General features: G+C 31.3%; 1 protein-coding gene across 1 annotated transcript; it reads left to right on the forward strand.

The window, feature by feature from the left end:
• The first annotated feature begins 1,394 nt into the window (after window positions 1-1,394).
• On the forward strand, window positions 1,395-7,795 carry LOC143067825 (uncharacterized). Its single transcript, XM_076241393.1, has 4 exons — window positions 1,395-1,549; window positions 6,107-6,268; window positions 6,678-6,791; window positions 7,462-7,795. Exons 1-4 carry the CDS (start codon window positions 1,494-1,496, stop codon window positions 7,652-7,654), a joined length of 525 nt encoding a protein of 174 aa, XP_076097508.1. The 5' UTR covers window positions 1,395-1,493; the 3' UTR covers window positions 7,655-7,795.
• Window positions 7,796-13,848: the final 6,053 nt, after the last annotated feature.

The following is a 13,848-nucleotide window of genomic DNA, read 5'->3' on the forward strand; positions in this document are numbered from 1 at the left end:
TTTTTAATACATGTATTAGCAAATGATTTTTTAATATTAGGAAATTATTTGGCGTTTAAAAAGATAATAAACAAGTGATAAGTCAAAACTCTTTAGGTCAAACATAAAAATATGTGTGTTTCCTATTTCCCTACCTATCCAATATTTTAGGCTTAGAAGTAGCCTACAATAAAGTTTTTTATGTCACTTTACAATGTCAGAATTCCTCTCCCATAGACTCAATGTAAAAAAAAAAATGTAAAATTTAAAAAAATATCCTTACCTACCTACCCTATTTTTTTCAAAGATATATATATACATAGGAATAGGAAACACACATATTATTTTTACTTGGCCTTAGTGGTGAAAATTATAATTTGTAACTGAAATTTAATTTTTTAATATTAGAAAAATGGTTTTTTAATATTAGAAATTGATTTCTTAATATTAAAAAGTTAATTTCTAATATCAAAAATCATTTATTAATATAAGAAAATGAATTTTGAATATATAAGAAAATAATTTAATTTGGATGTAACATGTCTTCAGATTGGCTGACATCGTTTTGTTTATCATATCATAGACACAATTTTGTCATGTGACCATGACTTCATCAACATTTTTTCATGATTTACACCGATTTAAAATCAAATTTAGAATTAAATTATAAGAAATAACTGTAATATTTGTCAGTCTATTCGAAATAACATAAAAAATGTGGAGCACACTGTTAAATAACACCCTACACGCGTTATTCAATGTGCACCACATTTTTTATATTATTTCTTCATAGACAGTAAAAATATTACAGCATTCCTTAAATACTTTCGAATTTCTAATATTAAAAATAATATTTCTAATATTAAAAAATGAATTTCTAATATTAAAAAATGAATTTCTAATATTAAAAAAAGGAATTTCTAATATCAAAAAAGAAATTTCTAATATTAATAAATGATGTTTGATATTAGAAATTCATATCAAAAATTGATTATTAAATATAAAGAATATAGACTAAGTGTTTTTGTTTTTTAATATTAAAAAATATTGTTCTTATAATATATTTAAAAAAGAATTTCTTATATTAGAATGATTTTTAAATATAAAAAAAATAGCTCTTTTCGTTCACTTTGGCTTGCTATAATATTAGTAAATATGTATTAAATTATCCTCGTTAATTAGTTCCCGGTCTGGTGGTATTTCCATTAGCACCGCTCAAAACAAGCAAAAATTCACGTGTTGTTTGTGATTTAAGTTGTTAGGCTAATTGGTTACTCAATTCATTTAACCAGTATATTTAGCATTAATTCATAGATGCATTCGAATCGTTCCAAGGCCTGTGTATTCTCGTTATTGTTTACTGGAAAGAAAATGACTAAATTTCAACATACACCGGAATTTTGTCCAATCAAATTACTGGATTTTCAAACACGTGATCACCAAAGCGCGAAGCCCAAAAACAACAACCGTTAGTTGGAAGAAAGACACAAACACCCCTTGTGATTACGCTGGAAATGGCAAGGAGGGCGTCGTCGGCACTAGAAGAAATACAAAACAATTATGAACAAAGGTCTGATTCATTTTTTAACACATTCAATAATATTGTTTGGAGATGCAGGTTCATTGATGCTTTCACTTTTCGGCTTTATTTTATTTTTATAAGGACTTATCATATGAGTGCCAACAAAATTATATATTGCTATACGTTGTACCTTACTACATTTGTAACTCTTACTGTTTATCTAACCCTTAAGGCTGACCTTATCCTTACAATGAATGAAGGCTAATCTTTAAAATCATAGAGCAAGGACCTCAGGTTCTGTCTCTGAGTGTCTTTTTAAACCGAAACTGGACTCCTGTTGTGTTCACACAATGCTACACTGTCACTAACAACATGTACGGCCTTAATCCAGTGTTTCTGCTTTCAGTCTACATTATTTTATATGACGAAAAGACTAGTGCTTCATGTGATGTGTTTATACACTTTATCGCTATTTAGTATTTACACAGGTTCCTTTAAAATTTTGAAGTCATAATGCAAAATATCTTGACGCCACAATTGAAAAGTGATTGTTGTTTGACTTCAATAGTTCAAGCGGGACAGATTCTCAGGTCAGCCAGGAATACACCTTATCTCTATTCCCGTCAGATATTTTGTATTATAATGTCAAAATTTCATGGGAACCTGTGTGATACAGTAACATGTATCAAGTAATCAATGGCAGACAAATAACGATGTATTATGTATTGAATTGCTAGGAAATCCAGTGTTCTCCCCAGGCCGTTTTAGCATCGCGGTACCGTGACGCTATATTTTTTCACCGTGATGCTATAATTATTCCCGCGACGCTATAATTATTTTGAAGATGCTATTTTACTTGTCCTCAATTTTGAACTTTCATCTTTTATCAATTATGATCATAAAAATTATATCACCTTTAATTAAAATCCCTTTAAGTCGGACACTAAAGGCAATTAAGAGATTAAATAGCCAGGTTTTAATTGCCCTCAGGGTTTGGATGCGAATATCCCAAGCTGACACTTGTGACATGACTAAACCACATGTCTGCAATCACCATTTTCGACATGGATAATATAATATAAAAAAAATAGTTAATTTTGTGTACTAGATATTTAGTTTTGTATACAGGTTGCACTATAATGAACCATTCATTCATTTGACTTATTGTTGGGTAACTGAAAGCACATATTTATTTTTATTTGTCACAAGAGGAAAAAAATAATTCTGTAACTATAAATGAATAAAGAAAACATAAACTGAAACAACTATTTTTTGTTGTTATAGTTTAATTGTATTCTCAGTTATGAATTGAACAATATAAACTAAAACATATAAAGGAAATAGAGCAGCAACGCGACACGACAAATGACATTAAAAAAATACAGTCATTTTTTTTTAACGCAAAATGTGATGCTATCCAAAATTTCTGGGGAGAACACTGAAATCAAACGAGAAATTAGCACATTAAATTATATCCTTACTGGGTTTATAAGTAAATGACAATGATATCGATAGAAGATACATTGTGTACCGGCTCAGTTTGTTAAAAATATGATAACATGCTGGACATTTATCTGCACTCCCACCATGGGCACGCGTTTAATGAACAGTTACTTATTCATTTTTCAGCACCGCAGTATTATCATTTGAGGTCAAGTTTATAGATATAGGAAGATGTGGTGTGAGTGCCAATGAGACAGCCCTCCATCCAAATAACAAAACCATTATAGCAATATAGGTCAATGTACGGCCTTCAACGCTGAGCCTTGGCTCACACCGAACAACAAGCTATAAAGGGCACCAAAATTACTAGTGTAAAACCATTCAAACGGGAAAACCAACGGTCTAATCTATATAAAAAACGAGAAACACATATAAATTACATAAACAAACGACAACTACTGTACATCAGATTCCCGACTTAGGACAGGTGCAAACATTTGCAGCGGGATTAAACGTTTTAATGGTACCAAACCTCCCTTTTTCTGAAACAATAGCGTAACATCACAACATAGAAAAACATACAATAAAATATCAATTGGCAGGCTTAACTCAATCAAAAAACGTAAATTAATACACTATGAACGAATAAATTTGATCTGCGATATCTGAAAGTAAATGCACAGTTAATAAAATATAAGGGATAAACATTCAAGGCCAAAAAGCAAACAAATAAGTCCAAACAAACCCATGGCAAGACACCACTGCAAAATATTTAGCCCTATGAAAATTATCACATTTGAAAAAAAAAACGGTTTTAATATAAATAATACAGGCCAGGTAAATCTTGAAGTTTATACAAATGTGAAAATTAGAAGATATTCCAAATAATCAAAGCTGGTATATAGACAAGTTCCATATTAATATAAAATAACAAAAAGGCATTATAAACAGTATCAACAGGTCGAATTAACAAGAAAATACGATTTGAGAGTACTCACAGTTACTTACAGCTAGTTAAAAGCCAAAAACAATTCATAATAAAAAATCGTGCATCAGGGATTTAGCATTTTAACGTCAAGAACAGTCAGAGAAGACATGACTTGTGCAATGCCAAAAATAAATGTATCGACAGGCAGTAGGATAGTGAGGAGCGACTTCTACAGAGACAAAAATCAATGTGTCTGTGTCTCTATACATCCCGCCTCAAAAGAAGACACAACTTAGTTATGTTTTAATTTGCTAATGACAAAATCGATATAAGTGCCAATGTATAAAACTATATTCAGAGATCTAATTATAATATTGGTACGATAACCCTTACTTATAAGTTTGTTTAAAGGTTCGATAAGTTTACACAGATCACATAGTAATTTCCTCGCTTTAAGTACAAAATTAACATAAAATTTAGGATGTGAAATACCATTTTCAACCTGATTTTTGTGACAAAAATGTCGGTTTAATATTGAATTGGGGATGTACGGCGGGCGGGTGGCAATCAAATGTTGTCCATGCATTAACTCATGAACCGTTCAACCAAAGCTTTTAAAATTTTAACATGTTGTTACTGACAACTAAATAAAGGTCAAGTTCAATAATGGCGATTTTGACTTTTACCGTTCAGGAGTTATGGTTCTTGAAAGATTGAAAAATGGAGTTTCCAGTCGTGTCCGTGCATTTACGCATGAACTGTTCTACCAAAGCTTCCCAAATTTTAATATGTTGTTACTGATGACAAAATGGAGGTCAAGTTCAATAATGACGATTTTGTCTTATACCGTTCAGGAGTTATGGTTCTTGAAAGATTGAAAAAAATGGTGTTTCCAGTCGTGTCCGTGCATTTTCTCATGAACTATTCAACCAAAGCTTTTAAAATTTTTATATGTTGTTACTGATGACAAAATAGAGGTCAAGTTCAATAATGACGATTTTGACTTTTACCGTTCAGGAGTTATGGTTCTTGAAAGATTGTTAAATCGCGTTTCCATTCACGTTGTTGCATTTACTCATGAACCATTCAATCTAAGCTTTTCAAATTTTAATATGTTGATACTGATGACAAAATGGAGGTCAAATTTGATATTGATGATTTTCACTTTCACCATTCATCAGTAATGGTTCTTGTGATATTGCCAGGACTCAAATAAATGTTAATAACTTCGGTTTGCTGTCGTTGTGACAGCCTCTTGTTAATAAGTTTTCTGCAGGTACAGCCAAATTTACTAATCAAATCTTTGTATCTATGAAAGAATTTATGTCAATATAATTGTTCAATTTCCTAGCCAATCGTTGAATATGTAAGACTCATCCAATTAATGCAAATGTGACAATTTCTCCAACCAGTTCCTTTGGCGTTGAAGGAATGGTGGACCAGTTTATCAAAAACACACCAATCAATTTGACCTGATGAAATATTCCCTAGGTCAGCCACTGTCAACATATATTTGTTCCGCCTAACAAAAGTTCCCCTGTAATCTTTGTTATAATGTAAAGAATGTCATAACATCTATTCCGCAAAGAAATAATGTTACAAATTGTTTCTTCCGCTCATTACTTCTATTTCATGACATCACCAACAGTGGTCTACATGTCTTAATGTAAAGTATCTTCTATTCAAAGGAAGCAATCCTGTTGCACTACAATTATTCAATAATAGCAATTGAAAGTGAAGTGACCGCTAAAGGTTTTTAAAAAAGCAGTATAAAAGGATTATTCAGTCATCAAATAGAAATTACTCATCTGTTATTCATTCATTTCTTGGCTTTTACATGTGTATAAATTGATACCTCATTTTATCAAATTTCCTACCAGACGCTATCGTCTTCCACATTTTACTATAAAAAAAAAATAGTCTCTAAAATATTTCATTTTGCAAACATGGCAAATACAAATGTATGTTATTAAATTGACATACATGCTTTCTTCTTATTATTTTATGGTCATTCAAAAGATGTTCTAGACAGGTTACTTCTTATCATACATGAAGCACATGTCTTTTATAATTGTCCAGAAAGAAAGTTGAAAGTGAAAATGGAAGTGTATATTATATATGACTTCTGACAACAAAGTAGGTAAAATGGTGGGATAACATCAAGAAATGATGAATGAGAATAATCAATTTAAATATCTATAAATCATTTAATTTTTTTATTTTTTTTATTATAGATTTAACTGTGGTATTTGTATGTGTCCTAAACTGAAAATGGTGTATGGAACATGTCAACATAGAATATGTGTAGATTGTTTATATTGTAACTATGACAACAGGAGACCCAGCATGGACAAATGTCCAACCTGTCAGAAAGATGATGCTTTTCCACCTTTTAGGTAAATACACTGTATAAATCTATTCACTTTTTAATTCATTGTCTATTATTAAAATCTGGATAAGATAACATATAATGTAGATAGAAATATGTCGCTTCAAATGAGAATGGAACTCAAAATATAGACATCATGCTCTGTTCTTGTTATTTGTTTCACATTTAGTTATCTTGTTGACATTACTAGCTTACTTATGTGGTATGGTTTTTGCTTAAAAAAGGCTGTATGAGAACATGCACATGTAGAAGTGTCTTTAGTGGATAGTTTTCTCTTTTCACATATCTCTTTAATTTGTCAAATTGGGAAATGCAAACAGAGATCAATTGATTCATACACTTGTAATTAAAGATTGTTATATATATAATTACCAAGAATAGAATACACATGTTAAGTGGTATTTTTTATTTGACAGGCCAGATATTCCAGAAGACAACATAGAAAGTCAGCGGTGTCTTGGCATAAGATCATGTACAAACAGTGGTTGTCCTATTGAAATGTGGGAATGGGAACTAGAGGAACATCTTTTGTGAGTATAACTGGTTATAATATTTTTTTTTTTTAAATATTCTAAACATTGCAGAGCTTATTTTCTCAGAATAAGAGATAAACATACCTTTAATAGATGAATTTTTATTTGAGAGTTTTGATTACAACTAAGTCTGTAACTAATGAAAACCATGTGCACTATTTTGAATTTAGGATTATTCATTTTGAATTTTTGCTGAGCCTGGAACATTTTGATGCTGAAGTGAGACATATAAATTCTACATTCCAGTGTCAACAACATTAAGGTTCAGTCTGATTTTCTAATTTAACAACACTAACTTTTAAAACCTGCATGAAATTGAATAAATTTGGACAGATTCTTTATTCTGTCAGACCAAAAGACAGTATGTCTCCAGAGCAAAATTTTGAAAATATCCTTTAATTTAAAAAAAAAATGCTTAGTATTTTTTGTTAACATTTACATTTAAAAGTTAAAACATTCATTTTCTACCACAAATATAGAAAATAATCCAAAACCACTTTAATAGTTGTAAAAATATATATTTTCCTGGACTGTTTACATTGCATAAAAAACTTGTTAAAGAATGTGTACTTTCTATTTCATCTGCGTGAAACAAATCTGTTTAACTCATTTCCTACAAAATCTATATACACTAAAATGAGTTTTCATGATATTTTTTTATCTTCAGAATATGTCCAAATAGGGCAGATTCCCCAGCAGCTACAGCCAAACGCAGACGATCACATCCAATTCACACATATGATGAGACGAAACAACAAAAGAAATCTTTACAGCTCAGAATGGCAAGGAGCAGAAGTAATGTTCATGAACTGTCAAGACTGAGACCAAGAAGACAACAAGTTCTAGTTCAGCTTAGATGATGACAACCAACTCCCCCAAGTTATCTATAAACATGATGTATCGGCCAGACCAAATGTTTCTCAGAAAATAATTGGTTGTTGAGGTGCTGTGAAGATATCTAATTGTGATATTTAGTGTTAAGCCAAAAGAATATTGAACATATTTTTATGCCCCGTCTACGATAGTAGTAGGGGCATTATGTTTTCTGGTCTGTGCGTCCGTTCGTCCGTCTGTTCGTTCGTCTGTTCGTTCGTCCGTTCGTCCGTCTGTCCCATGTCAGGTTAAAGTTTTTGGTCGAGGTAGTTTTTGATGAAGTTGAAGTCCAATCAACTTGAAACTTAGTACACATGTTCCTTATGATATGATCTTTCTAATTTAAATGCCAAATTAGAGTTTTGACCCCAATTTTACGGTTCACTGATAGAAAATGATAGTGCAAATTTCAGGTTAAAGTTTTTGGCTTCAGGTTAAAGTTTTTGGTCAAGGTAGTTTTTGATGAAGTTGAAGTCCAATCAACTTGAAACTTAGTATACATGTGCCCTATGATATGATCTTTCTAATTTAAATGCCAAATTAGAGTTTTGACCCCAATTTTACGGTTCACTGAACATAGAAAATGATAGTGCAAATTTCAGGTTAAAGTTTTTGGCTTCAGGTTAAAGTTTTTGGTCAAGGTAGTTTTTGATGAAGTTGAAGTCCAATCAACTTGAAACTTAGTATACATGTGCCCTATGATATGATCTTTCTAATTTAAATGCCAAATTAGAGTTTTGATCCCAATTTTACGGTTCACTGAACATAGAAAATGATAGTGCAAATTTCAGGTTAAAGTTTTTGGTCAAGGTAGTTTTTGATGAAGTTGAAGTCCAATCAACTTGAAACTTAGTATACATGTGCCCTATGATATGATCTTTCTAATTTAAATGCCAAATTAGAGTTTTGATCCCAATTTTACGGTTCACTGAACATAGAAAATGATAGTGCAAATTTCAGGTTAAAGTTTTTGGCTTCAGGTTAAAGTTTTTGGTCAAGGTAGTTTTTGATGAAGTTGAAGTCCAATCAACTTGAAACTTAGTATACATGTGCCCTATGATATGATCTTTCTAATTTAAATGCCAAATTAGAGTTTTGACCCCAATTTTACGGTTCACTGAACATAGAAAATGATAGTGCAAATTTCAGGTTAAAGTTTTTGGTCAAGGTAGTTTTTGATAAAGTAGAAGTCCAATCAACTTGAAACTTAGTATACATGTTCCCTTTGATAGATCATTCTAATTTTAATGCCAAATTAGAGAATTTATTCCAATTTCACAGTCCTTTAAACATAGAAAATGATAGTGTGAGTGGGGCATCCGTGTACTGTGGACACATTCTTGTTAAATACATGAAACCCTAGACTTTATCATTTGTAATGGATTTCTACTTACGAGTACTGTTTATTTGTATGTCTTCCAGCTGTATTGTCTCTGGCAAGAAGCTGTTCTATTTCAGATTTATAAATGTAGAAAAAGAGAGGTCTGCTCACAATTAAAACATACTGTTACATTCATTCATATTAAAACTGTTTCTGTTTGTGGTTTTGAAAAATTTCCAAAGATTTCCAAGTCTGACATGTCTGAAATGACTATGTTTTTCTTTTTTTTAACCTAGCCAACTTTATCACTTCATAAAGAGATGTGAAGATTAGATCAAAATATGAAACAATATTGCTTTTCATTTTACTTGCAATGTAAAAGTTACCAGTCTGTATTTGTTAATAAGTGAAATAAGTTATTAACATTGCTTTTCCCTCGTTTCTTCTTAAACTTGTTTATTTATATCATATAACACTCAAATGCTTGTTTTGTGCCTCTTCAGATTTAATAATTAAAAGTAAACAAAGTAGAAAAGGTTAATATTAAAAGTAAAGTTATTTTTGACACACATGTAGACTATGTAGGAAAATGTTCTGATCTTTTATGGTACTGGCGATTTTTTTGTCTGCCAATCAAAATTAGGGAGGCTTATGTGATATCTATGAACTGTGGTGCAATTAATGTACTTCAACTATGAATCATCAAGTTTACTTATATTGCTCAGGTTCCAACTTTCAAACAAATTATGTGCATCCAAAAAGAGTAGAAAGAATACAGGAATTAAGGAATAGGCTAATAATGTATTGCCTTAAGTTTATAATTGTCAACTTTGGTAATATATGTGTTTGCATTGTATGGTTGATATACATCGTACATGTAACGGTTTACACCGAAGAGCAAATGGATTTAGAAACAGTTAATTAGTAGAGATTAAGCACTATTTTATTTCTGTTTATTTCTATCTATATCCAAATGAATTATCATTATATTTTTCATTTTCATGTGTTTTTCATAGATGTATTATTTTCATTGTACATTTCATTGATATTTTTATGAAACATTCAGTTACATGTAGTAGCTTTAAAATGGATAGCTTTTATTGAAAATCATGTAATATCTATATTTTGTATTTATAAATAGAAATGCTTATTTTATTTAATATAAAAAAAAATATATGGGTAAAAAAAAAAATTCAACCAAATCCTTTCTCAATTTTTTTCATAGAGTTTGGCAAGGCCATAATTTGGTTTGAATATTAAGTCCACTGTTTAGAGATTAAAAAACATGGTTTCAAGACCAGATCAAAAGTGAAATAGAACTGTTTTGTGCAGATATCTTATATAACATTTACAACCCAGATGTAGGTAGGCCTAGGAAAAATAGAGAAAAGGCACAATCTGATAAAAATACAAATCCTGTGCACCAACTTTGCTCACAAGGAACTAAAAACATACATGCTTTTAGCACAGACTCAAATCAGATATGTAAAATGTTATAACAAACATTATGTTAAAAAATGTTTCTAGTCCAAGCATGGACTCGTATGTTTCCAGTCTAAAAAATCAATTGAAATTTACCTGCTTACTAACATCTCAAATAAAACAGGATATCAACTATCTAAATTAATGTGCTCCACCTAAAAAAAGCTTTTAAATCAATCAAAGGTTGAGCAAAAATAAAAACATTAAAATGAGTTTTTACATATTTTTTTTATAGAAGTTCCAAGCATTTTTCTGTGTACTGTAGATAGGAATAACTATCACATTATTTTTTCAGCTGTTTTTGTAGGATGCCTGAATGATTTTGTTCTTATGTTTGGATGAATGACAGTACTATTTATTATGTTTTCATTAAAATATTTGTCAATGATTTTAGTTAATTGTTTGATTTTGAATATAGCAAGATTAAGGGGAGGGGCATCAATGAGACAGCAACCTAAAAAGTGAAGTGAAATTGTTTTACAAGCTATAAATAGCACAAGACAATTAAGTGTTACTGAATGAAACAGAGAAAAAAGGGATTTTGACATCAATGAGACAGCAACTAGAAATAGAATTTCTCATTTAAAGCGATCTGGAGGTTATAAAGATTTTAATAAAAAATAAACCCTTATCAGCATTGGCAAGCACAAGACTTTTATCAAATATATTTAAGTTCGGAGCTATATTTCATTCACTTTGTGCTTCCAAAAATATTTCCATCTCATTTTCCTCTGTTACTACCAAAGAATGAATTCTTATTTGGTCAGCTGCTTAGAGATGAGTTGAAATGTATGAGGACTTTTGGACATCCTTTTTCCCATTTGTTGATGCTTTGAAATCAAATCAAACTTGGTTAGAAGTTTAAATTTTGTGTCGCACATTTCACAAGTACATCATATTTAGTCAGAAGTCACTACCTGTGAGTGGATTTTGAATTTGTCTGACCCTATGTTCCAATATTTTGAATTATGAGTTTGGTATGCTTAGCAGGACAATGTGTAAAGCATGACCCTATATTCCAATACTTTAAATTATGAGTTTTGGTATGCTTAGCAGGACAATGGGTGTACTGCTAAACATGATTTTGGTATTGGAAACATCCTTGGCTTCCAAATATTTGACTTTCGTTCCTTATAAAGATAAATCATGTAAAGCTACAAAGGAGCAGTAACTTAAGTTATTGTCACATATTTCTAACTGATGAGATGTAACATGTGCATGCATTTAGCATCTTCCAAAAAACAACTTCCTGTTTGGTATAAGTATATCCTACTCCTAAAGAAGATTTGATATACTTTTCCCCCCTGACTGTTCCTTGAAATTTTCTTTGCATTTTCCTAGAAACTGCAATTGGCTTCATAAAATGTTGTATCAAACTAAATGTACTAGGATGTTTACATAACCATGTGATCATGCTACCCTTAAGGTGGTACCTAACACTACAGGGAGAAAACTCTGTAAAGTCAGCTGAATGTTTTAATTATGTTGTGTAGTAAAAGCAGGGCCGTAACTACCTATGAGGCAGGGGAGGCAACTGCCTCCCCTGAATTTTCTGCACCATTTTTTTTAAAGTAACAAAATGAAATATTGACAATATGTACAAGAAGAACTTGAATTTATATCATAAACAACACAAGTTTACAGTTTTAACAGTGTTATCATGATACATGATATATCTGTCATTGTCTGGATTTTTGATTGATAGTGAACCGTTTCAGTATTTGTTTTATTTTTATTTTTTCGTGTGGCCGTCCGTCTGTTATTCAGTATTCGTACGAGAACACATATGAAACTTTGCTTTCGACAATTTTGAATAAAACCTAACTATTGGCATTTATTTAGGGGCTCAATTAAGCAGAGGAAATTCACTTTGTATTGTGATTCTTTTATGATATCGGAAATTCGTTACCGGCTGAATCAGTTGTTGGATCATTTTTTTAACATCTCCCGATCATACTAGAACATTATGGTCAATGCCTTAGTTACTTAGTTAAACACTCCCATTCGTTGTAGCAGGGACTTTCTATACTAAGTATATACTAGTATAGAAAGTCCCTGGTTGTAGTTTATACATGTCTGTCCAGCTTTCAACAATATTGAAATCCAAGGTCCTCGTCAAAAAAAAATATCTTGCGTATTATGATCTTGCTTTATATGTTTTTAGCTCACCTGTCCCGAAGGGACAAGTGAGCTTATGCCATCACTTGGCGTCCGTCGTCGTCTGTCGTCGTAAACTATTTCAAGAATCTTCTCCTCTGAAACTACTGGGCCAAATACTTTCAAACTTTAACTGAATGTTCCTTAGGGTATCTAATTTATAAATTGTATCCGAAGTTTTGATCTATCAACAAACATGGTCGCCATTGCTAAAAATAGAACATAGGGGTCAAATGCAGTTTTTGGCTTATAACTCAAAAACCAAAGCATTTAGAGCAAATCTGACATGGGTAATATTGTTTATCAGGTCAAGATCTATCTGCCCTGAAATTTTCAGATGAATCAGACAACCCGTTGTTGGGTTGCTGCCCCTGAATTGTTAATTTTAAGGAAATTTTGCTGTTTTTGGTTATTATCTTGAATATTATTATAGATAGAGATAAACTGTAAACAGGAATAATGTTCAGCAAAGTAAGATTTACAAATAAGTCAACATGACGGAAATGGTCAGTTGACCCCTTTAGGAGTTATTGCCCTTTATAGTCAATTTTTAACCATTTTTCGTAAATCTTAGTAATCTTTTACAAAAATCTTCTCCTCTGAAACTACTGGGCCAAATACTTCCAAACTTTAATTGAATGTTCCTTAGGGTATCTAGTTTGTAAATTGTATCCGAAGTTATGATCTATCAACAAACATGGTCGCCATTGCTAAAAATAGAACATAGGGGTCAAATGCAGTTTTTGGCTTATAACTCAAAAACCAAAGCATTTAGAGCAAATCTGACATGGGGGTAATATTGTTTATCAGGTCAAGATCTATCTGCCCTGAAATTTTCAGATGAATCAGACAACCTGTTGTTGGGTTGCTGCCCCTGAATTGGTAATTTTAAGGAAATTTTGCTGTTTTTGGTTATCTTGAATATTATTATAGATAGAGATAAACTGTAAACAGGAATAATGTTCAGCAAAGTAAGATTTACAAATAAGTCAACATGACGGAAATGGTCAGTTGACCCCTTTAGGAGTTATTGCCCTTTATAGTCAATTTTTAACCATTTTTCGTAAATCTTAGTAATCTTTTACAAAAATCTTCTCCTCTGAAACTACTGGGCCAAATACTTCCAAACTTTAACTGAATGTTCCTTAGGGTATCTAGTTTGTAAATTGTATCCGAAGTTATGATCTATCAACAAACATGGTCGCCATTGCTAAAAATAGA

The sequence above is a fragment of the Mytilus galloprovincialis genome, chromosome 3, assembly GCF_965363235.1.
Source record: "Mytilus galloprovincialis chromosome 3, xbMytGall1.hap1.1, whole genome shotgun sequence".
Classification (NCBI taxonomy): Eukaryota; Metazoa; Mollusca; class Bivalvia; order Mytilida; family Mytilidae; genus Mytilus; species Mytilus galloprovincialis.